Source organism: Vicia villosa, linkage group LG2 (genome assembly GCF_029867415.1).
Source record: "Vicia villosa cultivar HV-30 ecotype Madison, WI linkage group LG2, Vvil1.0, whole genome shotgun sequence".
Taxonomy (NCBI): Eukaryota; Viridiplantae; Streptophyta; class Magnoliopsida; order Fabales; family Fabaceae; genus Vicia; species Vicia villosa.
Window position 1 is genome coordinate 56,493,587 of NC_081181.1, and position 25,600 is coordinate 56,519,186.

The 25,600-nt window shown below is 35.0% G+C and overlaps 3 protein-coding genes across 3 annotated transcripts; 2 read left to right on the plus strand and 1 right to left on the minus strand.

Moving 5' to 3' along the window:
- The first annotated feature begins 1,663 nt into the window (after window positions 1–1,663).
- On the plus strand, window positions 1,664–3,876 carry LOC131646189 (axial regulator YABBY 4). Its single transcript, XM_058916311.1, has 7 exons — window positions 1,664–1,883; window positions 1,969–2,106; window positions 2,202–2,307; window positions 2,419–2,467; window positions 2,570–2,645; window positions 3,013–3,117; window positions 3,515–3,876. The coding sequence occupies exons 1-7, from the start codon at window positions 1,803–1,805 to the stop codon at window positions 3,593–3,595; spliced, it is 636 nt and encodes a 211-aa protein (XP_058772294.1). The 5' UTR covers window positions 1,664–1,802; the 3' UTR covers window positions 3,596–3,876.
- Window positions 3,877–9,678: 5,802 nt separating this feature from the next.
- Window positions 9,679–10,153, plus strand: LOC131649099 (uncharacterized). The gene is made up of 2 exons (XM_058918844.1): window positions 9,679–9,813; window positions 9,908–10,153. The coding sequence occupies exons 1-2, from the start codon at window positions 9,679–9,681 to the stop codon at window positions 10,151–10,153; spliced, it is 381 nt and encodes a 126-aa protein (XP_058774827.1).
- A 4,389-nt stretch (window positions 10,154–14,542) lies between these two features.
- On the minus strand, window positions 14,543–16,481 carry LOC131646190 (DNA-directed RNA polymerase subunit 10-like protein). Its single transcript, XM_058916312.1, has 4 exons — window positions 16,331–16,481; window positions 16,125–16,183; window positions 14,935–15,029; window positions 14,543–14,852 (listed from the first exon to the last, which is right to left on the minus strand). The coding sequence occupies exons 1-4, from the start codon at window positions 16,364–16,366 to the stop codon at window positions 14,827–14,829; spliced, it is 216 nt and encodes a 71-aa protein (XP_058772295.1). The 5' UTR covers window positions 16,367–16,481; the 3' UTR covers window positions 14,543–14,826.
- Window positions 16,482–25,600: the final 9,119 nt, after the last annotated feature.

Sequence of the window (25,600 nt, forward strand, 5' to 3'; positions counted from 1 at the left end):
AAAAATGACTTCCATACTATCCGAGGAGGAAACGGTTCTCCCTAATTGTCTCGCCTTACCAAAAAAATTGGAGAAAACTATTTCTCTCCTTGTGATATGTTCTAATCAATTTTCCATAAATAAATAATCCAATCTTTAAGAGTTCGAGATTCATTCATTAATTCTAAGAAACTCTACTCTCAAAAACTCATAAAAAAACTCATGAGACAATTTCTTTCATGATAATTATGACCATGGTTTCACAACCTTATTCCAACTATATAAGTAAGTAACATTGATTTTGACTAATCATATAGCACCCTAATGTATTTAAATATTAGTGTGAATGCCTTGAATATTAGTGTGAATATCAGAACCAAATAAATCTTCCTAAGCACATTATGATTATGTGATTTTCCTATTTCCTTGAAAGTGATTTCCCAAACTCTTCTAACAAGATATAACTAATCTCTAAAGTAGGAGTGGATATAATCAATGCAAAGAGGGAGCAAACACACAATCTTTAAGGGTTGTGACAAAATCGTCCCAAAAGAAAAGTCCAAAATATAAACAATGAGATTATAAGTGCAAGAATCCAAGAACATTTTTATCTCTATAAGTATAATAATAGAGTACAAAAATTGACTTAAAATACAATAATACAACAATAAGAGAGGTATATCTGCGGTTCTTGATTCCTACCTACCTCACAACTTTCGTTCATTTTGTTTGTGGGACATAGCTATTTATCATAACATGTAGTAATGAAGTTTCACAAATCTAGTCCTAGTCACCCTATAAAACTAGGTCTAGTAGACCTATAGGAATAGTATTGCCAATGTTAGTTGTTTGCATTAAAGAACCTTAGGGCAATTTTCATATTAAACCCCACCCTTCTTTAATGCAATGACCTCATCAAACAAAATCTAATCCAAGATACTTTGAAGCTAAACCTCATTGTCAATCTTGTTATAGCACAGTTTCTTTCATCTTAGCACTTGACTCTCCAAAACCTAACTCATGTGCAATCACATGGGAGAGAGTTAAGGAAACAACAGAAAAAGGTTATGAATGAAATGGATAATACATGGTTTAATGCAGAATCCTATAACTCAATATGAAACAAAAATAGATGAGAAGTGACACATGCCAAAGTTTCTGCACTTTCATTTTCATCTTGGACTTAGAAAAGGCTTCCAGAGTTATAAGTGTCAATAAAAGAGAAAACAACACATGAAAACAAACAAGTACTTTAACTCATTCTGTAAACTATCATAGAACTTTGAGCCACTGCAACCAATGGAGAAGTTTGCCAGTTATTATATTAACATTCAACCAATTAGGTCAAATTATCATAAACTCTTTCAAGGGTCTAAATTGTAATTTTACCCTAATATTTATTAAGATTAGATACTATAGTCTATCTAAAATATGTTGAATCAAGTCATGTATGTGTCTGAGTGTGAGACGTGTGTTAGATGTAAGTCCGAATTAATTATATAAATGATGGAAATCCTCACCTTACAATCGGTTTTTCTATATGTTATTTGACCCGAAAATTATAAAATAAAAATTTCAAACATACCATTTTTCTTAGCTTGAATGTTGGAGTGGTTTGAGGCAATGAAAATCAGCATTATATAATATAATTATTTATGTGAGATGATGATTGATTATGAGTGTTCAACTTGAACTATAAATGCTTCATTGTGTCAAAAGAGTTACATTACATCTTCATATCTTATATCTCTTCTTTCTCTTTCTCTTTCTTTTCACTTCACACAAACACTCACCTAGCTTCACATTCCCACAGACACACACTCATGTCAACACTAAACCATCTTTTTGATCTTCCAGAACAAATATGTTACGTACAATGTGGATTCTGCAACACCATTTTAATGGTAATCATTTCTAACTGCACTTCTTGATTAACTAACCTAATTTATTCACAACTTTTTTTTGTAAAGTTCAATATTGAGTTTGCAGGTAAGTGTTCCATGCAGCAGTTTATCCATGGTGGTGACAGTAAGATGTGGTCACTGCACAAGTCTCTTATCAGTTAACATGATGAAAGCTTCTTTTGTCCCTTTCCATCTTTTAGCATCTCTTACTCATCTTGAGACGGTATTCAAATCACTTTGTGTTTATTTTCTTCTAGGTTTTTCAAGTGAATCTCAATAACATAATTTGAGACTTTTTTTTTTTTTAAACTTTTTTAGCCAAAAGAAAGTAGTAGTCCAGATGAAGATGCAAACAAGGCTTTGATAACTTATTCTGATTGCGAGGATGATGATATAATTCCAATCACGAACGTAGTCAATAAGCGTATGTAAAGCGATACAAGAGTTCGAATTTCTTCGAGAACAGTTGTAAAATAGTATAGTTTTTTTTTTTGTTTCTATATTTATTTGATGGATGAGTCATTGTTCTATGCAGCACCAGAGAAGAGACAAAGAACACCATCAGCTTATAACAGATTCATCAAGTAATGTTACTTACACTAAACAAAGTTATACACTTGTTAATATCATTATATAAAGTGGTAAATTTTGAATTCTAATATTTTGTGAGTATTATTTTAATGCAGAGAAGAGATTAGAAGGCTAAAATCTCAACACCCTGATATGGCTCACAAAGAAGCTTTCAGCACAGCTGCAAAAAATGTAACTTATAGTTTTCAAACTCATACTTTTAATATACCTTTGCAATAGTACTATTGTTGCAGAAACCTGAAAAACTCGTTGTGAACTTCAATTTAAAACCATATTTTTAAAATGCATTTGTAATAGTATTATTGTTACAGAGATCTCTAAAACTCGCTGTGAACTGCAATTTAAAACCATAATTAAAATTGTATAATAGACTATTAGTTCATATTATCATTTCAAATCAAACTAGAATTTTTTAAAACCATAATTAAAATTGTATAATAGACTATTAGTTCATATTATCATTTCAAATCAAACTAGAATTTTTTTTTAAGATTGGTGAATTAATTATAATTTTGAAAAATATATTTTTCATTTCTAGTGGGCCAATTGTCCTCAAATACAGTTCAAAGGAGATGAAGAGAGTTGTAACTTGACAGATCAGCTTGTGGATCTTGACTCTCAAGTGGACCCTAATGATGCTGAGGTAAAAAATTAATAATGTATAATTAACTTAGTATTTTTTTTTTTGATTATTTAACAGGTAATTAGTTCTTATAATTGAAATTAACAAACTGTTTTAGTTTATTAAAAGTTGCTATAATTAGGAAATTATTTGGTTTGGCACAATGTGCATTTATAGTGTCACTTGTCTCTATCTTTATATCACATGATGAATAGTTAAAGTTAGAGTTCATGCATTGAATGGCAAAGACTTTATCCTCATTTTGGTTTCCAATCAACAAGACATTGATCCACCTATTTAGAAACTTATTCTAGAATATTCTCAATGAATTATATTCTATTATTGATTGCCATTTTTCATTACATTTTGCAAAAGTTTAGAAGATGTCATTTGATGTGTGAAACATTTGATTTTTCAGGTGAATATTGAAGAAGAACAAGGTTTTCGTGGAAGAAAGGTAGCAAGAAATTCCATCTTGGAAAGGACAGCATTTCAGTGAATAATTAATAAAGCTCTCTCTCATCTGAATATATGACAAGGAAGAAAGCTGCTACTATATGCTGTTTAACATTAAAGTTCAATGCATGCATCAATGAAAGTCATTTTCATTCTGAAAGAGAAACAAAAACAAAGAGATGCTTTTGTCTTGGTAATGAAAGAGAATTAAGTAGGTTTCATTTGAGAGATGAAAATTTGTGACACTTTGTTTAATAATTGACACTTTTATCTGACACCTTTTATCTGTTTACTCCATCTATCTATTAAAAGTATCGAGGGTTATGAGAATGTTTTCTTTCTTTGTTTAAAGACTATGTCTAATGTTGAAAGAGTTTGATCTGAACAAGATTAGTTTAAAATAATTAAATACAAAAAGAATGTTTATAAATAATTTATCAATGAAAAATGATAGGTTTCTATCAAGATTTGTATTTGATAATTGAACAAATATTCTGCATTTAAAATTGAGGAGATAGTATGGTTCATATTGTAACATAATTATGAATGGTTGAGATAGCTATGAGTTGTGAGATGTTGAGAGTATAGTTTATATTGTATAGATAATTATGAATAGAGATAATTGTTTGTTGAGGGAGACTGAAAATTAAGGTTTTAGATAAACTGAAACCTAGTATTATATATATGGCATGTAACACTGTAATCCAATTAAAATTCATAACACAAAAATAAAGAAAATTATAGCTACTCAATAGTCGTAGAGGTAGACATCATTGGCCGAACTGCGTTAACAAAGATCGATCGTGTCCAATGTATTTTATTTTCGTTTATCTTTAATCTTCTATACTAATTGTTTTTCTAACAATTGGTATCATATGGTGATTAACCTTGGAGTGAAATTCGAAGTAACAAGGTTCGACGGGACGAGTAATTTCAAATTATGGCAAATGAGGGTTAAGGATATGTTGGCTTAGCAAAATTTACAGAAGACGATGTGTGAGACGAAACCAAACAACTTGAAGGATACCGATTGGGAAGAGAGGAAGGAGAAGGATGCATGATTGATTCGTCTATGTGTTTCATATGAGGTGATATATCATATTCTTGACCAAACGACTCCGAATGAGGTTTGGGACAAATTGGAGAGTCAATATATGTCAAAGACGTTGATGAACAAATTGTTCCCGAAGCAGCGACTATACAGTTTGAATATGCAGAAAAGATTTGATTTGCAACAACACGTCAATGTCTTTAATAACATAATCATTGATCTAGTGAGGCTTGGGGTGAAGATTGATGACAAAGATAAGACATTATATTGCTTTACTCGTTACCAGGTTCTTATGACCACTTGATCACTACTCTTACCTACGGGAAAGATATTATCAGTCTTGATGTGATTACATGGACACTTTGATCAAATTCTCAAAGGAGACAGAGTGTAGAGAAAAGAACTAAAGGGGATGATCTGTATGTGAAAGATGATCAAGATCGTAGGCGGAACAAGGGTAATGGAGGCTCTAGAAATTAAAGATCTAAATCTAGGAATCAAAAAAATAGTAGAGTGTTAAAGTTGCAAACATATTGGGCATTGGAAGAGGGATAGTCCAAACATAAAGCAAGGCTCGTCTAGTTCTACAAATGTGGTTCATACCGATGATTCTGGAAATGAAGCTGATATATTGTGTGTTTCATCCAATAAGTGTACATATGCATGGATTATTGACTTAGGTTGTTCATACCTCATGACGCCACATTGGAAATGGTTCACTATATTCAGGTTAAGTAATTTTGGATTTATTTATCTAGGTGATGATAAAGCTTGTACTATCACTGGAATGAGACAAATTAAAATTGCCATGGACAATAGTGGTAAGCGAACATTGAATGAAGTCACATTTATTATAAAATTGAGGAAGAACTTGATTTCCTTAGGTACTCCACATACAATTGGTTTCTTCTACAAGTCTGATGGAGATATGGACATTATGAAGGATAGCAATGGTGCATTGACTATGAAGAGAGCAATGAGGACTATAGGTAACATCTATAAATTATTAGGGAACACTGTTTTAGGTGATTTTATATCAGTTGAGTCAGATAATGATGCAATAAAATTATAGCTGATGCTTTAGGGCCATATCACTGAACGTGGGATGGTGGAACTTCATAAGATAAATCTATTGAAGAGTGTTCGTAGTTGCAAGTTAAAATTGTGCAAGTATTATATACTTGGGAAATAGCATTGTGTTCAGTTCAAGATCATGAAGCATAAAACAAATAAAATTTTAGACTATGTGCATTCTAACGTGTGGGGACCTACCAAAGAGGTTTCCATGGATGGTTTCAGGTATTTGGTGACTTTCACAGATGATTCTTCTCACAGGGTTTAGGTGTATTTCTTGAAACATAAATTTGAAGTCTTTACCGAATTCAAGTTGTGGAAGGCAGGGGTAGAGAATCAAACATGCCAAAAAAATTAAGTATTTGAGGTCAGATAATGGGATAGAGTACACTGATTTGAAATTCAAGAGGCTTTATGAAGAACACGATATTCAAAGACATTTTTCAGTATGCAAGACACCACGACTAAATAGTATGGCAGAGAGAATGAATAGGTCTTTAACTGAAATGGCAAGATGTCTTTTGTTAAATGTTGGACTATAAAAATGTTTATGGTTATCAACATATCACCATGAGCTTTATTGGAGGAGAAGACTGCAGAGGAGGAACAGACATGTAATTCTATTGATCTTGACCATTTAAGGAGTTATTAATGTTCTGCTTATGTGCATATATCCAATGAAGATCGATGCAAACTTGATTCAAAGTCGAAGAAGTGTGTCTTCGTCGGCTACACAAAAGATTTGAAGTGGTTCAAGTTATGGGATCCGCTTAAAAAGAATATGGTGATCAACAAAGATGTTGTTTTTTCATGAGCAGTTAATGTTTAAGCAGTCAGTTACAATAGATGTATCAACATCTGAAGAAGAAACTTTCAGCAAATAGGTGATACAAGTGGATGTTGATATGCCGCCGGTTAACAATTTGTAGCTATTTCCTGAACAACGGGAGGAACCATGCTATAATACTTTAATTGACCACGAACCTGAAGTTTCAGTTGGAGTACAAGATTAAATTCTTGTACATGACATGGAGCACTATTCAACCAAGCCACCAGAAAGATATGGGTAAGAATACTTGATTGTCTATGCACTTCTTACTAGTTCTGGAGACCTTTCTAGTTTGCAAGAGGCTATAGTTAGCAAGGAGAAAGATAAGTGTACGGATGCAATAATACATGAGATGAAGTCCTTGAAGAAAAATCAAACATATGAGCTTGTTCAACTTCCTAAGAGAAAAAGGATCATCGATTGTAGGTGGGTGCTCAAGAGAAAACCATATGTAACAGAAAAAAAGGGAAAAAGTTCATGGCTCATCTTGTAATAAATGGGTAGTCACAACAGAAATAGATCGATTATGATGAGATTAATTCTCCAGTTTTCAGACATACTTCTAACATAATAGTATTAGCCTTGGCAATCAACCGAGACATGCATTTAGAGATGATGGATGTGAAGACAACATTTCTTCAATGTAATCCAGCTGAACAACTTTTCCAACGGTTTAGGGTACCAATGGTTCAACTTTATTTACCCAAACCCGCCGATGTCAATCCAGACCAAACCGCTAGCCTAAATGAACCCGCCCAAATTCCTTTTTTTTTGGTTGGGCAGGGTCTCATTTTTTGTCCAGTCCTACTTACTAGTATATGTTAAAAGTCATCATTCTCAGTAATTTAGCTGAGTGAAAATTTAATTGAAAATTTAAGATGTTGGTTGTGTTCATCCAAATTAGTGACGAAAGATGGAAAGAGGAAGCATTGGTTAGTGTTAAGAAATGTTGTTTGCCTTAACTCATCCCTACAAAAGCGACTTGTAGGGTGAGGATTTTCCCCACTTGTAAGGACATGTCCAGGCTATATATTATCTAATGTGAAACTCTTAATACACCTCCCTCACGCCCAAGACTACACAACTGGAACGTGAAAATAAATGGTGTGTGGCCTAATAGCGGAAACCTCATAGCATGTAGTAAAAATATTAAATATATATTATAGGGGATAACTTTTGCACTTAGGGGGCAAAAGACATAGAATTTAACATTTCAAAAGGAGTGATTAAAAAAATTATAGAGAGTGAAGCGAATTTCGCCTATATTACAGGGGATATTGTATATTTAACCCAGAAATAAATTTATTTTAGGATTTCAATATGGTCCACACACCAAAATGTCAACCCAAAAATACCTAAGAATATCTAACAAGGAATTCAACTCCCTATATAACGCTTGTTCCCACTTAAACCATCTAAAATTTATACTCCCTCCCTTTTCTATTATAAACAAATTTTATTTTTTAAATTCGTTAAATAATTGTTATATCTGATCAATATATAAACTAAATATAATAAACTATTTATTAAACTCAAAAGTTAAAATTTACTAATGAAGATATTATATCACAAATGAGATGTTGCCTCACGAATAACAAAAATATGACAACATGAGGAGTTCAAGATAATACTCCTTATGTCTCCCAGTCCCAGTGAATGATCCAATTGATCATTTCACATAAATAAAAAAGAGATATTAATTAAAATATAGAATTAAAAAAGATAATTAATATTATATTAAAATTTGAAATAAATTATTTATCTTAGAACAATTTTATTTTACAAATAAATCACTTAAGATGGAATAGAGAGAGTATTATCCTAACACTTCCAAGTCAATGGGAGGAAATTAGTGCTACTACTAGAAGAGCCGAGATCTTGTAAACAAGAGCCTAGCATATCCATGTAGGCTGAATTGGTGGAGAAAGGATCATTGTGATCATGATACCGCTGTCAATAATCAATCCCTTTAGGAGAGGTTAGTACCCTTTTACGATCAAGATAAGATTTTACTTTAGCTCAGTCTCCTAAACAAAAATCTCCCTCCTCCATTTAAGGTCATATGTCATGCCTCCCAAAAGAATGTCCTCCCATTGTCTGATCTCATTGCACCGAGATCTAAAAAGGACATGGAAATTGGACGTGGGGGAAAACATGCTCTAGTTAGGGGTGTTCGTAAAATGAGGTGTGAAATCAAACTAGTCATAAACCAATAAGAAGTAGCATCTAGATTGGTGCTAAGGAGTGTTATCTTCTTCAACCAATATAAGGTCGATCTAAACCAATAAGAGCTAAATTATAGGAAATTATTGTATCTAAAAATGATCTTGAGCATTTTAAAATTATTTAGAAGACAATTAAATGAAAATATAACCATGAAAGATAATTATCTTTATTGTTTTTTTAGTGTTTTTTTTTTATCTTTAACTTTTGTTATGAGCAATTGCTCTGTTTCGTAAGATGCAATTTTAAGCTTATAGTTTATAAGCTCATATGATAATTTAAATTTATTTAGTAACAATATTTTCATCTCGAGTTTATAGCTTATTTTGTTAACTTATAGCTTATTTTTCAGACGCTATTTTAAATAGCATTTTAGCTTATAGCTTATCAATTTTTTCTTCCTTTTTTTATTCTTATTATATTAGTAAAACTCACTTTTATCCTTTATAATTTATTTTAATTTAAAATAAAGTAATTATATATTAAATATTTTTTATGTCATTTTACATTTAGGCTTAAATGCACTTTTAGTCCCCCTATTTTGGTGTTTTTAACTTTTTAGTCCCCAAACTAAAAAAGCCAAGTTTCAGGTCCCCCATTTTAATTTTTGATGAATATTTGAAGGTCCCCCATCACTTAAGTGCAATTTTAATGACATGGCAAGTAATATTTGGTCCAGTCACTTGCCACATCACTATTTTTATTTTAATTTCATTTTTTAATTATTAACTTAATATTTAATATTTTCATAAAAGATTTAATGTTATTATTATATGGATTAAATTGAACCCTTAATATTGGGTTGTCTTCTTCGTTCTTCATCCTTCAACGCAGAACTAGGGCAAAAGCCAAATCTTCATCCTTCAACGCAGGAAGTCTTCTTCTTCAATTTGAGTCTTCGCCTTCTCTTCTTGTTTCGTTTCGTTTTTCAGAGATGTCTCAATGCACGATGGCGAGTAGTATCGGGGCTACACGTTCATGTGAGTTTCGAAGCCAGTGCAGGTGTGGGCTTGAAGCTCCATTGATGACCTCATGGACTGATTCGAACCCAGGCAGACGTTTTTTTGGGTGTGGGATGTACAAGGTAACGTTACTTTCACTGTAACTGATAGTGTACAGTTTCACCTCATGTGTAGCAGCAAAATTAATTTGTGATTCTTTATATGTTTGGTTTGCAGGTACAGGGGCGTAAAAGGTGTAGCCACTTTGTTTGGTACGACGATGAACTCTCATCAAGGGCCAAGGAAATTATCTACTCCCTGCAGAAAAAATTGGAGCATGAAAGGGCTAGATTGGATGAAGCTAATACAAAAGTAGCAGAAATGAAGACGAAGTTGAATGCAATGAACTTATTGATGAAATTCTCAGTTTCCATGACATTAGTTATGGCAGTAGGACTTGTGATGCTTAATGTAATGAAGTAGGGTTTATGTGATTTTAGGGCATTTATGTTGTTAGTTCATTTTCTTTGTAGCCTTGTTCTTTGATGTCAATTGTAATGGATGTTGCCCCATTTGAAATCTAATGTAAACTTGTGTTTTGAATTGAATTGACAGCACCCTTAGTCTTACCATAACATTCTGATATATAATTGAATTGGAAACTGAGAAATTCTGATATAGTTGGCTTGTATCATATAGTTGATTTGAAATTGTAAAATTCTGATATAGTTGGCTTGTATCATATAGTTGGCTTGTATCATATAATTGAATTGACAGCATATGAACACAAAGTAAACAGATCTTGCCATAACATTAAACAATACATTGTTCTAACTTGTTCATGACAATAAACATTAAACATTGTTCTAACTTGTTCATAACAGATCTTGCCAAATAAATAACAGGATAGCTTAACAAAATAGACATAGCAAACACTTGTTCATGAACTTTTCAAAAAAGCTTAATCAAAATAAACATTACATAAAGGATAATCCTATAACTATTCTTGAGTAGGCTGTGTGGCAGGTGGTCCTTGTGATGATGAAGCAATGTCAGGTTCATTTGTCTTAGCCTTAGTTGCACCCTTAGTCTTTGCCTTAGCTTTAGCAGCACCCTTACCCTTAGCAGCACCCTTAGAAGCTCCCTTTGTCTTAGCAGCACCCTTAGAAGCTCCCTTTGTCTTAGCAGCACCCTTAGAAGCTCCCTTACCCTTAGCAGCACCCTTAGTCTTTGCCTTTTTGTTCCCACCAACAGGTATGGATCTATCTGCAGCTCTTTTACCCTTGCAACTTCTAATGTTATGTCCAACAGCTCCACATTTCCTACATGAGACTGTTGACAAAGTCCTTGGCAGCACATTAGGGTTTCTTGGCTCATCATTTGACTTGTTCCTCATCTTTTTTGGGCGCCCAATAGCTCTTCTCATCAAGGGTGGGTTGACTGCAACTACTCCATCAATAACAGGCCACAATTGTGGTCCATTAGTTGGATAAATTATGTTGCCATAACACTCCAAATATTTAGCAGTCCTACAAATAACAGCCATAACAATTTATTAACATCAAACATTTAAATCTTAGCAGTCATATATATACAAGCTATAAGTTACTTGAACTACTAATTTTACCAAACACTTCAATTAGCTTATCAACTATCAGTTTAAACTATCAGTTACAAGCTATAAGTTATCAGTCATCAGCCAACCATCAGCTATAAGCTATCAGCTAACTTATCAATCAACTGCTATTTTTACCAAACACACCCTAAATAATTAAGCCATTAATAAAATGGATTTACTTAAAAATAAAACTGTACAAACAATTCATCTATAATCAATATTGATCATTTGTCATTTGTCATAATTTATGTTAGAGTGATTAATAAATTATGAATGATGTAAATCCATAATTAACTAATTATATAAATTATAGATGATGTGAACTCAAAACTATTTTCTAAACTAATATTCTTATTAAAATAAATTAATCTTTTTATTTTTAATTATTAAAAGGGTTTTCTGAAAATCGCATCCAATCTATAAAAAATATAAATCCGATGAGTCAATTCAAAAGGATTGATCTTTTATTTCCTTTTTATAGGGAATTGTTTCACCTATCCTAAGTGGTAGAAAAACACCCTAAAGAAATTCAAAAATGTTCCTAAAAATTAGGAAGTACATTTTCTAACACACTATTTTTACACTAAAACAGAACCTAAGTAAATTTCATCCTATTTTTTTCCCACAATTTATTCACCTCATACGCACCTCATACTTTCCTTACTGAAAAACACTAATTTTGACATAACTTCGCACTTCATGCTTTCTTTACTAAAATATATTAATTTTGACATAAATTAATTCAGAGATACACTTTTAAATTCACCCATACTCACGATGTATTTGTTTTTCACAAAACTATGAGTTAAAAAACTATGCTGCAAACTTCATGCTTTCTTTACTAAAATATATTAATTTTGACATAAATTAATTCAGAGATACACTTTTAAATTCACCCATACTCACGATGTATTTGTTTTTCACAAAACTATGAGTTAAAAAACTATGCTGCAAATTCTCAGGTTCATTGATATAGAAGATTCCATCAAATGTTCCATCATTTTAAAAAATATGTATTTGTTTTTTTACAAAACTATGAGTTAAAGCTATGCTGCAGATCTCCAGGATCATTGATATAGAAGATTTATCAAATGTTCCATCATTTTAAAAAAAAGATCTCCGGCGATTGAAGAAGATTGAAGCATCTAGGGGTGTTCAAAATCAAACCAGCCCAATAGAAAACCGCAAAATCGAACCAAACCAAACTGAAACCGCAAAAAACTGCATTTGGTTTAGATGTATTCAAGCCATTTTTAAACAAACCGCGTGGTTCGGTTTGGTTTGCGGTTTGTATTTTAGAAACCAAACCAAATCGAACCAAACCACATTATATTACAACCCCCAAACTTCAATTAACTTATATCCAACCCAAACTCAAACCTATTATGCCTTAGCCTTACGATTACGAATGATTTTCTCTTCCTCGCACTTAAGGTTTTAGTTTAAGTCTTCTCAAATCTCTCCTAGCGGTATTACACTTTTTTCTCATATTCTTTTTCAAATACATATCACATATTCTTTTCTAGTCTTTCTTCTCTTAGGCTATGTTTGGATACAATAAAAAGAACGGAGCGGAATGGAGCGGAGCAGGATGGAATGGAGCGGAACAGAGTGGAATGGAATAAATACGTCATTCCATTGTTCGGATACTTCACGATTGAATAGAGTAATTTTTTCACTCCGCCCAAATCGGAGGGTACAAAAAATGGTGGAAAGTGATGGAATTGGATGGAATGCATTCCATCCGATACCACTCCATTCCATCCGTTTTTAATCGATCCAAACGATGGAAAATAAATTTATTCCATTTCATTCCGCTCCATTTCATCCTATTCCATCAATCCAAACATACCCTTAAGTTCTTTCTTTTTTTATCTTATTATTGTTATTCTATTGTTCTCTCTTCCAATTACGTTTTTAATGTTCCTCTTCTTATCTAATTGCATTTTTTCTGCTCTTTCTTTTTCATCTTCTCTAATATTTCATCTCCTCTTTTTTCTATTTCATTATAATGTTTTTGATATTATTTTATGCTACTATTTTATGTTTTTTAGTCCACTTTTATCTAATATTATTTTTTGTATATTAAATGGAAAGTTGTTATCCAAATATAATGAATTTTGTTGTTATTTGATAAGGCATAAATGACTAAATATACAAAGTTATGTTGTCATCAATATGTGTATGTATGACTCAATAAATTTTTGTAAAAAAAACCGAACCAACCAAACCAATCCAAACCACATTGGTTTGGTTTGGTTCGATTTTATTTCTAAAAGTCAACCGAACCAAACCAAACCGCACACTTTTTCCTCTTGCGGTTCGGATGATTTTTCACGTCAAAACCGTCCAAACTACACCGCAAACACCCCTAGAAGCATCGATTAGAACACATAACATTTGACATTTGAAAGCATCGATTAGAACACATAACATTTATTTAAAACTTCAACCTGGTTCTACTCGATTACACCTTGCACATTATAGAACTGACAGTTGGCTAGAACTCAGTCCACATAACATTTATTTAAAACTTCAACCTGGTTCTACTCGATTACACCTTGCACATTATAGAACTGACAGTTGGCTAGAACTCAGTCCACATAACATTTATTTAAAACTTCAACCTGGTTCTACTCGATTACACCTTGCACATTATAGAACTAAGTTGGCTAGAACTCAGGCCACATAACAGTTATTTAAAACTTCAACCTGGTTCTACTCGATTACACCTTGCACATTATAGAACTCAGTCGGTACACCTTGCACATTAGACATGAAGTATTTTCCATAACATAAGCTAAGATCCAGTGTTGTTTTTCCATCTGAATCATAGCCAATAAATGAAGTTCTACTTCTACCAAATACATAGTGCAGATTATAAGTTTTAATATTGAATGCATTGAAGAAGAAATATTATTGTGTTTGTAAACTTTTTCTGTCAAGCTTTTCCTTTTTCAATGACAGTGTTTGCTCAAACTATAGAAACAAATTCTCCCGAAGAATATTGCCAGATTCAACCCGAATTGAATGCGTCTGAAAGTGCATTTTCAAATTTTAAGAGTAGTTAAAAATTTTCACTAGAATGGGAGAGCTATGCTACAAATGCCCCCTTAGGGTGGGAATAACAACCCCTTTTTAAAATTGAGTTGAGAAGCAACTGCCCCTGTTTTTTATTTGTTTATTAATCAAGTATTTGAATTCTAATTCATGTTCTTTGCTATTCTGGCAATGGTAGGAGAGGCGCCCTCAAATTCTCAACCTTGAAATTAATATTGTGGTCTTAATCAATATGTCAATGTGTTGCAACATTCAAAATTCCTAAGCATTGGTTAAATTCTGACATACTAAATCCCATATCATAAAATCCGATTTTACAGTTTCAGTCTATCATAGCAGTGTAGATCCATTAACACCAAAACAGAGCTTCGCATCACACCTACTAAATTTAAAAACTAATAAGTTGCAAAGGACAAAAAAAACATTGACACAAGACTACAGGATTCCCAGCGCAACTGACACATCTTGGTAAGAATCCTTAATTGGCATCATGCTTTTCCATAGCTGCAACCAGATGAATGTATGATCAATACAAACCCACCGATATAGAAAATTGATACATAATAACATAGGGATCAGAACTTACTATTGTAATTGAGTAGCTTCTCAATAAGGTCAACATGAGTCATAAGCATGCGCCTACAACAATAACGAACCAGACCCAAAGCATCTAGTGCATCTCTGCAAGCCATCCAACACTATGTTAATACTAACGTCATTCAGGAGATAAACGTTAAAACGCTGTCAAGAAATCTAGTATATATAAGATGATACCTAATAACCTTTAAGGGTTCGGAGAAGATCAATATTATCATTGCTTTTTAAAAAAGCTATGCCAAATGCACAAACAAAAACGTAATTTATGACCATTGTTTAATATAAAAAATGTTGCAATAAGCAAGAGTCTAGTAGTCTACACCAAGTTTTCTACTGCCTAACAAGTTTTTCTACTGCCTAACAAGTTTTTTCTTTCTTGTGGCGGAGTTCACAATATTGAAAAGGTAATAATATAGTAGCCAGCAATTACAAATATGACTTAAGATCACTGAGTTACAACTTCAAATATTGCACGGCTAAGACAAGCCAAAAATTTCGGAACAAGAGAATCATAAGCACGGATTGGTTTACCCTCACTCATTCAATAAGTTTAAAAAACTACAATTTACAAGTTACCGAGCTCGTTCTCAGAATCTATTACACAAAGAGCAACTATAAGGAAACATGCCAATTGATTATATGTCCATACCAACAACTTTGAAACAGGCTTTACAAATTCTCGTGCTACTACAAAAGGAGACTAGAATTAGATACAGAATCATGATCATACCCAAAGAATACCAAATGGCAGCAAAAATAACTGTGAAACTAATGACCGGTTTCAAATAACTTATTTCAGCTTATCTGCTTGCATAAGCACTTGTGAAACTGTTTCGAAGAGTCAATAAAAATGACATGTTTACGGGTTCTGTTTCCAGCTCATTAGTATAAACACTCCAGAATAATTTTAGGAAAATAATTTATAGTTTACATAAGCCCTTATATGATAAGCTCTTTTACTATAAGCACTTAATTGAGCTGTTTATCCATATAAACCCTAAGTCTTGAATGAAAAAGCTATTCAGAAAACAATAAACAAGAAAAAAAAAACCTAAAATTACTGTCACTACAATACAATATTCAGATAGATGAACAAAAAAGTATTGAATATATGGATTAGGCAACAAATGAAAAACCCTAGACACACAAATAGGAAAAGATATTGAGTAAGTTACCGACCCTTCAGTGTAATCAGCTTGGAGAAAATCAAGATATGAATCCCACTTGTTTCCAATGACCTAATGAGAAGAAAACGAAAAAAGTTTAGCATGAATTAACCAAAACCCTAAATTTCAAAATCGTTAAAAAGGTCAAAACTTTAGAACTCTAATCTATGAGATGCAGGGAAAAAGAGGAAGGACGAGAGTATTGAGAAGAGTAGAAACCTTTCCGCAGGTGAAACAACGAACGGGGATAATCATCTTTCTCTGTGTGTTACTTTCTGCTCGCGCTAATCTTCAGGGTTTTGCTATACAGTGTGGAAAGTATTTAGACTGAAATGTTGATTCGTGTTTTAGAATAAATAATGAACGTTGTGTTTCGATAAATGGGTTGGGCTTTAAAAAGTCTATTGGGTTTCAAAATAAATATTCAGTTTTACAAAAGGAAATTTCTTTATTGACCCCCTACCTTCTTGGTCACCCGTGGCGAAAAGCTCAAAATGACCTTAAACTTTGGAAATATATTTTTGAAGTCACCTTTTTATGAGAAAAAATGTGGTTTAGGAGATGCACTTCCGAAAACATGTTTTTTTTTTTTTGAAAAAAATTAATTTTGGAAATGTACATCCGAAATAATGTTTTTTTCCAGAAAATAGGTGAATTCGGAAGTGCATCTCCGAATTCACCCTCTTGGAAGAATTCGAAAATGTACTTCCGAAATAATGTCTGATACAGAAATAAAATAACAAACAACAACGATTCGATTTATTTAAAGCATAAAGATTACAAAGATCACATTACATAAAATTAAAGTTACATATTGTTAAACACAGGTAATTGACGATGAGTTCGATTAGATTCGGAATTTGACGGATCTAAAATAATTATCCGAGTCCGAGCGAAACAACCATACAATATCCAAATTAAACAACTAAATTACCCAGACACCCACTCCAACACGATTGATTGCACAAAATAACCAACGGTCGGTCGTTTTGAATCTGGCGTACAATTTGTTTGGTGTTGACTGATTGATTGATTCCTCTTCTTCTTCTTTGGCGATACTTCCTTCTCTCTCTATGTTCTTTTTAGTACTCTTACCAACATTTCTTTCTCTCTTTCATTCTTAAAGTATCTCATCACATCACATTCCTAACGTTCTATCTTATTCCACTTTCTCTCTCTCTCTCTCTCTCTCTCTCTCTCTCTCTCTCTCTCTCTCCACTGATGCAAGCAAAGGTAAACTGACACCAATTAAACTCATACAAAGCTAAAGTTGTGTTTCTTCTTTTGTTATTGTTCTTGTGTTTGTCACAATGGCTGGTGTTTCGAGTCGTACTCGAAGTAGGAATGTTCCACTCTTCGGTAGTATTCCATTACATGGCTCATGTGTGTGTTCGTTGAAATCTAAATGTAAAAAAAGTAATATGGGTTTGATATCTAAAAAAAGAAAGCCAAATGAAAAGCCTTTTGTGTTGCATGAAGATGTTATTTGCATTGACAGTGACAAGGAAGGAGATCAAGGGGGGTTGAAGTATTCTGATAAGAAACTTTCTGAGGCATTGTTTACGGTGATTTCCGGTAAACAACCGCTAGTCCTCCAAACTATAAAATATACTTTGGTTACTCGCAGGATCGACTAGATTGATCCTAGGACATAGTCAAACAAATGTCTTTTGAAAGGATTCGATTCATGTTTGCCTGTTCTGACTTCGAGAAAAACTTGTTTTATGATTCGATCTTATGAATGTTCACTTGAAACAGCACTGGTCATACGAGTCAATACAACGTTCAAAGAAACATAAATAAAAGCATGTAAATTGCATAAAAAGTAAAGTGCAGAAATATAACATGCAATAATGTAAAATGCAAGAATGTAAAGTGCCTCGAAATGAAAGTTTAGACACAACGAAAGAAATGCAAGAAGATAAATAACAGGAAGTAAATGGAAGCAGTAATAATGAAAAGATACTTAAATAATGGAAAACACAAATGTATTTAAATTGATGTTGGTGTCATACGTACATTTCTCAGCGAACTCGCTCTCTAAACACTTGATACTTGAGTGATTTGTAAAAAATGAACACACGGAATCCTAACATTAAGACCCTTATTTATACTAATTTCGACCCTAACGGTCCTATACTAATCTAATGCCACGTTGCCCACAAGAAAACCCTGGGATGCCATCTGTCTTTGTGCGGTTACACAAACTACTTCAAAATTCAAATCATCCCGCCTGAATCTTCTTTTGACACGTAGCAACGCAACCAGAATCGAGAATGCCACGAAGACACGTTCAGCCTCAGTACTTTAAGTATTTCTCAAAAACGTTTAAGTCTTTTAAAGATATTCTTCTTCGAATTAGCTCTAAGTCTAACCATCTTTATTCCAACTCAAACCAACATCCTCGAAACATGGCCGTCAGTAGCCATTTTTAAACTCAGAAATGGTCATCAGTAACCATCTTCCTTCGATTTGTAACTCTTCAAAGGATATTCTTTCCAAACGAAATCCCCAGCCAACAAATTGCCCCCAATAAATGCTTGTTTCGAAAAACAAGAGAAATAGGCGTTTCTTGTTATAATGAGATTTCGTTTTACTCACTTCTGAGAGTTCCAAGACAACTGACTAACGTCATAATCATTTATGGCTCTACTTTCAAAACGTCTTGTCATTTTCAAAGATGTCCTCTCAGAACTTACATTCCCACATTCTGTCATTACCTCATGATCATTACTCCTATATACTAGGAGTAAAGCTAATAATTATTCAACCGCCGTTGGATTAAATCAACATCTGCCGCGTGTCTTTGACTTTTACCCAAAAGATTTGAAAGGGTTTCCGTTAAACCTTTAAATACTTGAACTTATATCCTTGCATAACTTCCACTTCTATTTTCTTTATCCTCAACACAGAAGAGAAAAATCTTCTTTGTCCTCTTTTAACCTATTTCTCAAATCAAATTCATTCATGGCGTCTTCTTCAAATGCTCTTCAACCCATTCAAAAATTCCAACGTCCTACACAGATAAAGAATCAAGAACACCTTCCAGACCCAAATGACGCAGAGGCGCGCGCTATCTACGCTTCTCAGGTAATCATCCCTTTTGAACTTTCTGGAAAAACTAATGCTTTCATGGGTCCGTTACCAGGAGGAAATAATCCCTCTTTGAGTAAATTCTTCCCTGCCTATTACAAAACTAGGCCCTTAGTTAGCAAGAATAAGATAGATGATGAAGGTTACCCAGTCTCAGCTAACCTTGATAGCCCAAAAGAGACCTCAACTGAAACTCCCTTGGCCTTAGAGAAAATTAGGTTAAACTATGTAACCAATTTTGTGAAAGTCTTTAGGTCAATCCCTTTAGCAAAGGATCCTGAACTGTATTATGCTTGGCTAACGAAGGTAGAAAAGCAAAAAGCGCCTTTCTGGAAACAACTAGGGATTTATGACTTAATCCAATTATCCAAAACAGGTTTAGAATATAACCAAACCATGTTAGTAGCGTCAGTTTACTTCTGGGATGCTTCTCACAATACTTTTCACCTTCCATGCGGGATGGTTACCCCTACCCTCTTCGATGTAGCTGCCATTACAGAGCTTCGACCAACTGGGGAAACCTTCGACCCTAATTTCATGGATACTGACACCATCAATTTTAATGAAGCAACAGTCACCTATACTGCCTTCATTCAACAATACCACAACGAAACGGACCCAGACGTTTCTGACGAAGAAAACAACGCATTTCTAGCACTTTGGCTCTCGAGATGCGTCTTTTGCTCTAGGTCCATACAAGTAGCAAAAAGATATCTTTGCATGGCTAACCAGCTAAATGCTGGGATAAAGTTAAACCTAGGCCAGTTAATTCTAGGATTTCTTTATGAGAATCTTGGTGAAGCAACGGACCTTGTTAAAAATTACAAAACAGGATCTCTTCTTTTCGCTGGTCCTTTCTGGCTGTTGCAACAATGGCTTAATGCCACTTTTGAGGCTCACCTCCCATATAAAAATGTTGTGGATGAAGAAAGTGCAGCCATAAAGGATCGAACAGTGGAAGGAACCAGATTGGCTTACCTAACTCCAAAGGAAGAAAGTGGCAAACTTCGTGAAACCTTCCTGGCATTCATAATGATGTTCGCTGAACGTTATCAATTCACTCCTTCGATGGCTCCATTCGTACAACGTAAGGTGGGTCCCGAATGGTTTACTCGAGAGTTTCCAACAACTTCTCCTGATCAACAAGCTGAATCTATGGCCATCTGGGAAGCTTTCCTCACCCCAAAGCTGTTATATCACCGACTTCGATCTTCAAAAAGTCATTGTTGTCTCCTTTGCTATCAACCCAATATGGTTTCAAGACAATTTGAGCTGGTTCAACTCAAACCAAAGTGTTTATATGACAAAAGGAATCACATGTGTCTACACACTTCGCATCTGGCAGAAGATGACTATGAATCAAAAATCTCCCGATATGTTGGCATCACCACTTTGTCTCCCGTTTCTTTCGAGCCTGCTTTTTATTCTACCATAGATTTTCATCAATGGTGGACAGAATATTATTCTACGCAAATCTTCGATGCTGAAAGCCTTACTCGGGAACTAACTAAAGCTTCTGCTGGTGTGCAGGAGAATTTCCAGAAAGGTACTTCGACTCATATTAAAGAAATTCAAGCATTTCAAAAGTTCTTTGAAACTATCTACAGGCCTGATGACCTTAGTCGGACCGTTCGTGAGGCTGCGGTTACTTTACGTGAAAAGTTTTCTGCTAAACTGGATAAGTTGAAATTGCCTACGTCTGTTCGACCTGAACTACGTTATAAAGTGGCTTTTGAACTTCATCCTCCAAAATTTCCTCCACTTCCTAGTGCTGATTTTGGGGTGGCCTTAAGCCCTCCTTTTCCATACTGGTTTGTGTGTGGGAATCTCATAAAATTTCTTCAAGAAGAATCTAAAAAACGCGCTGAACGAGTGGTCCTGACTAAGCATACCTTGGATACTTTCAAAGGACATCTTCATATAGATCTTGAGCTCGTTCGCATTTTGACTCCAATACTTGAAGGTTGGGGTTTAGACAATCCTTCGACTAATTTTTCCTTTTTCATTGAAATACTGATTTATATTTTGTTCGCAGCTGTTGCTCGAAAGAAACAAATCAAGGAAGCCCCTGTACAAAAGGGTTCTGGAACTTTGAGGAACACCAGGGCGAGTGGGAGTGACTCTGTCACCACTGGCAAGAAGCCTCAGAGCTCGAAACCTCCAGCGCCTTCGAAGCGAAAAGTTCCTCCAACAGCCAACTCGGACGATGAAGATAAATCTCCTCCTCGCACCAGACAAACGATAAAGAAAAGACAGAAAACTGCCACCCCTTCAGCCAAAGGAAAGGGATCTGGGACTTCGAAGCTCACTTCTTCGAGTGACAAGATATCTTCTGAGGACTCACCCTTGAAGGCTGCTAGCAATATCCCTATTGTGGAGAGTCATAACTCCAGTCCAGACAACATTCCGACCAAGGTATTTTGGGTTTCACAATTTAACCATTTCTTTACACTCTAATTCTAATGATTAAGTTCACATTTTACCTTGTAAATGTAGGATGATGCTGGTACCGCTACTTCTGATCTCAAAGCCTCAAGTTTACATATTGACCTTGACAACCTTCGAGGTAAATGTTCGCTCTTTCGAATGACAGATGGACTTTCTGCCCTTTTCTCCATTTTGATCGATTCTAACTGTCTATCGCAGGTGTTTCTCAACACAAATCTCATGTGCTTTCTCCCGTTCTCGAAGATACTCAACCTCTTGCAACCATCATTCCGACTGCGTCTGCTGAAGAAAGCCATTCAAATGATGAGTCTCCACCCATTCATCAAGATGAAACTATGGAGGAAAATCCGCAATGTTCGGATAGTGGTAACGCAGCTGGACAACCAACTGGCAGCAAAGACACTATATCTGAACAAGATGCTGCAGAAGAAACTTCCAAACTGCCTACACCTGGTTCTAATGAAACTTCGAACCTTGGGACTACAGTCACTCCTGTGACTACTTCGAAGCAAGCCCATGCGATGCTTACTCCCTCAAAACTAGAGCAACTCAAGAAAACTGATCCTGTGAGCTTCCTCAAGACCATGATGAGTATTGATAGCGCTTCGTCCCTTGGAACTCCTTCGACTGTCTTGGAAGGTGCTGGTGACAAGGATGATCTTCCTAAACTCCTTCATCAGATAAGGGAGAGGTTCTTTGAAACTAACCTCGTCGAAGCTCTCAGCAAGGATTCCACCAAATACTATGGTCTAAAAAACCTTCTGAAGAAAGTGGACTTACTTCTTGTTCCAGTGGAAGTCTCAGAAGTAATTGTTTTATTGAGTTCTTTGATTGAACAACTCCAATCTAATCTCCTTCGAAAACGGGATGTTGACGGACAACTCACAGCAAAAATGACTTCTCACAGTTCTTCATGGGAAGCTGCTAACAATGCAACGAAGAAGGCTGACACCCTTAAGCTCGAGCGTTCGAAGAACCAGCGAGAATATGAAGAGTGTGAGACGAATATCAAAGCCTGGAAACAAGAAATTGAGCAACTCAAAGGGAAGATAAAGGATGCCCAGTCTCGTCAGGTAGAAATCTAAAAAACCAATCAAGATGAATTAACTGAAGTGGCGCAGTCGGGGATTCGACACTTCGAGACGGCACAGAAGCTAGTGCCAGAGATCGAAGAACTGAAAAGACAACAGGCATTGATCGAACGTCATATGTCCTTATGGGAGATCCAGTACTCGAAGATAAAAGATAATCTTCCCAAAGATTTTAATTAGCCACTTTGGACCTTAGATTACTCTTCTTGTATTCCGTACTTATTTTATTTTGTAATCGAACTTCCTCTAAAATCTATATGCAATTTTATCTTTCGCACATCTAATTTTGCAGTTGTCATGAGTAGTATTTTAGCAATTCTTAAAATTTGCCAAAATATGTTTTTATTTGTCACAGTGATTTTAATAAATGTAACTACGTGACATGATTACCCTTCGCAGCCCCTTGAACCTAGACTTGACGTTTCCACTTCCCTTAGGCATAACCATCATTAAATGATGACATCACCTTTTTGAAAACGTCTATTTGAGACGTGCGTGCATCAGTTTTCAATCATGATTACTTTTCAACTTCCAAGGCAGGAAACAGAGGAGACCATAACTTCTCTTGGGGATACCAAACGCAGTCCAATCAATAATCAAGATATAAACCGTTCCTTCTGCCAACATAGTCTATATAAGGGTTAACGTTCTACTCCTTTCTTCACACTTTCACTAAACTCTTATTAATATTTTGCTCTCTTCCTCTTGCATCCTCTCAAACCCAGAGTTTAACAAAATCTTTTTCTTTCTCAAATGGCGCAACCCTTAACCTACAATACCATCAGAGCTTGTATCAAGAAAGAGTTCAAACTTTCTGAGGAGGAGTTTGATGAAAACCATATCAGCTTCAACGCACTCTTTGCTAACCAACATCTTCAGTTCTATCCTGAAATCCTGGAGGGATCTATTTATCCCAATATGTTAGCAGATTTCTGGATGTTTGCGTCTCTGCGCATAGATCCGGAAGGGAGGACCACTATCGTATCTGAGGTTCGAAGGGCTCACATTACCATCACTCCTTCCACCATCTCTGACTTGCTGAGATTCAAAATTTTTGGAGAAGCTTTTGATGACAACACCATCAACATGACCACCTATCGCATGTTGAGGACCCTCATGGAAAAGGACCCTTTTAGTAATAAAGTCATCAAGATTTGGCACCAGCTTTTGGTGGGCAACTTCCGCCCACGAAGCCATAACCTAGACAGCATCATGATGGAAAATCTGGAGTTTATACTCTGTGCCCTCCGGGGAAAGAAGATAAACTTTCCGTTGCTAATCTTCAAAGGGCTTGTCGAAGCTGTTTCCATGGCTGCTTCTCGCCAAGGTGTGGTCACGTGTCTTCCTTATGGAAGATTCTTGTCCTATATGTTCCTCAAAAAGGGCATAGTGAAAAGAATGCGCAATTCGGGGTCTCTAGATATGTTCGAAGCAGAAAGCTTGCCCTTACTATCCTTGGAAGGCTTAGAGCAAAGGATTAACTAGAGGGTGCTTTGTTTGAGGCTTAGATGAAGGCGTTATAGGCCTTGGTTTTATTTTGGATGCTTTTTTTTTTGTTAACCTCTAGTATATTTCTTTTCTGTAGTCCCTTTTGTTATTGGAAACATAATCTTTTCCAGAAATGTAATGTATTCCAATCTTAATGAAATGCATTTTGATACTGCTTTGTCTGTGTTTACTTTACTTACCACATAACACTTTTGAACATAAGGCCATTTTGGTGCTTGTTCAACCATTTTGGCCTACGTAGCATCCTTTGAATATCTACGTTTTTGCAATTTTAACTTCGTGCATGCTTGGTTTGTATCTTTTCAGATACTTTCCATTTACCCTTAAAATTCTACGATCTTCTGCCAATTCTTCTATCTCATAAGCGTTATTTGAGAACACTTTCAAGATTCGAAAATGGCCTTCCCAATATGGGGACCATTTACCTAATGCCTGATTCTTTCGATCTATAGGTAAAATAGCTTTCCAAACTAAGTCATTACTGATAAACGTTTTACCTTTCACCTTTTTATTGTATGCTCTGGACACTCTTTCTTTTTGTCTTTTTATCATCTCCAATGCTCGAAGTCTGTCTTCGTCCAAATCTACTAATTCATTCATCATCAATTCCCAGTAAGTGTTTGGAGGAATTTCTGCTTGCCTCTGGATCCTGACTGATTGCAGGTATATTTCGACTTGAAGCACTGCGTCGTGTCCAAACGTCAATTGGAAAGGTGTTGTGTTTGTAGCTTCTTTTGGCGATGTTCGACAAGCCCAAAGCGCTTGGTCCAAAGTTTTATGCCAATTCTTGGGTTTTTTCCCTACATGTTTCTTTATAAGACCAATTATTATCTTATTTGCTGCTTCGACTTGTCCATTTGCCTGAGCATAGTAAGGTGTAGAGGTAAACAACTTGAACCCCATATCTTTGGCGAAATCTTGCATCTTTCGCCCAGTGAACACTAATCCTTGGTCTGTGGTTATACTTTATGGGATTCCGAACCTGTATATGATGTGTTTTTGAATAAACTCAATCACAGCCTCCTGATCCACATTCGCAAGTGGTATCGCTTCGACCCATTTTGTGAAGTAGTCTATTCCTACCAAAATATATCTTTGACCTCTAGAAGACTCGGGGTGAATTTCTCCAATTAAATCTAATGCCCAACCTCTAAAAGGCCATGGTTTTATTATTGAACTTAACTCGTTTGCAGGAGCATGTTGAATACCTGCATGTTCTTGACATTCCTGACATCCCTTTGCAAATTCTATGCAATCTTTCAACATAGAAGGCCAATACATTCTTTATCGAAACAAAAGCCATTTCATTTTGTGCCCCGCTTGGTGCGCACCACATGCTCCGCTATGT

What these genes read in the sequence shown, in the direction of transcription:
- LOC131649099 (XM_058918844.1), top strand. Translation starts at nt 9,679, where the DNA reads ATGGCGAGTAGTATCGGGGCTACACGTTCATGTGAGTTTCGAAGCCAG. An exon ending in TTGGGTGTGGGATGTACAAG is followed by an intron (nt 9,814 to 9,907) that starts GTAACGTTACTT and finishes TTTGGTTTGCAG; the next exon opens with GTACAGGGGCGTAAAAGGTG.
- LOC131646190 (XM_058916312.1), bottom strand. Translation starts at nt 16,366, where the DNA reads ATGATTATCCCCGTTCGTTGTTTCACCTGCGGAAAG. An exon ending in GTTGTTTCACCTGCGGAAAG is followed by an intron (nt 16,184 to 16,330) that starts GTTTCTACTCTT and finishes TCTTCTCATTAG; the next exon opens with GTCATTGGAAACAAGTGGGA. An exon ending in GAAGCTACTCAATTACAATA is followed by an intron (nt 14,853 to 14,934) that starts GTAAGTTCTGAT and finishes ATCTGGTTGCAG; the next exon opens with CTATGGAAAAGCATGATGCC.
- LOC131646189 (XM_058916311.1), top strand. Translation starts at nt 1,803, where the DNA reads ATGTCAACACTAAACCATCTTTTTGATCTTCCAGAACAAATATGTTAC. An exon ending in GCTTATAACAGATTCATCAA is followed by an intron (nt 2,468 to 2,569) that starts GTAATGTTACTT and finishes ATTTTAATGCAG; the next exon opens with AGAAGAGATTAGAAGGCTAA. An exon ending in TCAGCACAGCTGCAAAAAAT is followed by an intron (nt 2,646 to 3,012) that starts GTAACTTATAGT and finishes TTTCATTTCTAG; the next exon opens with TGGGCCAATTGTCCTCAAAT.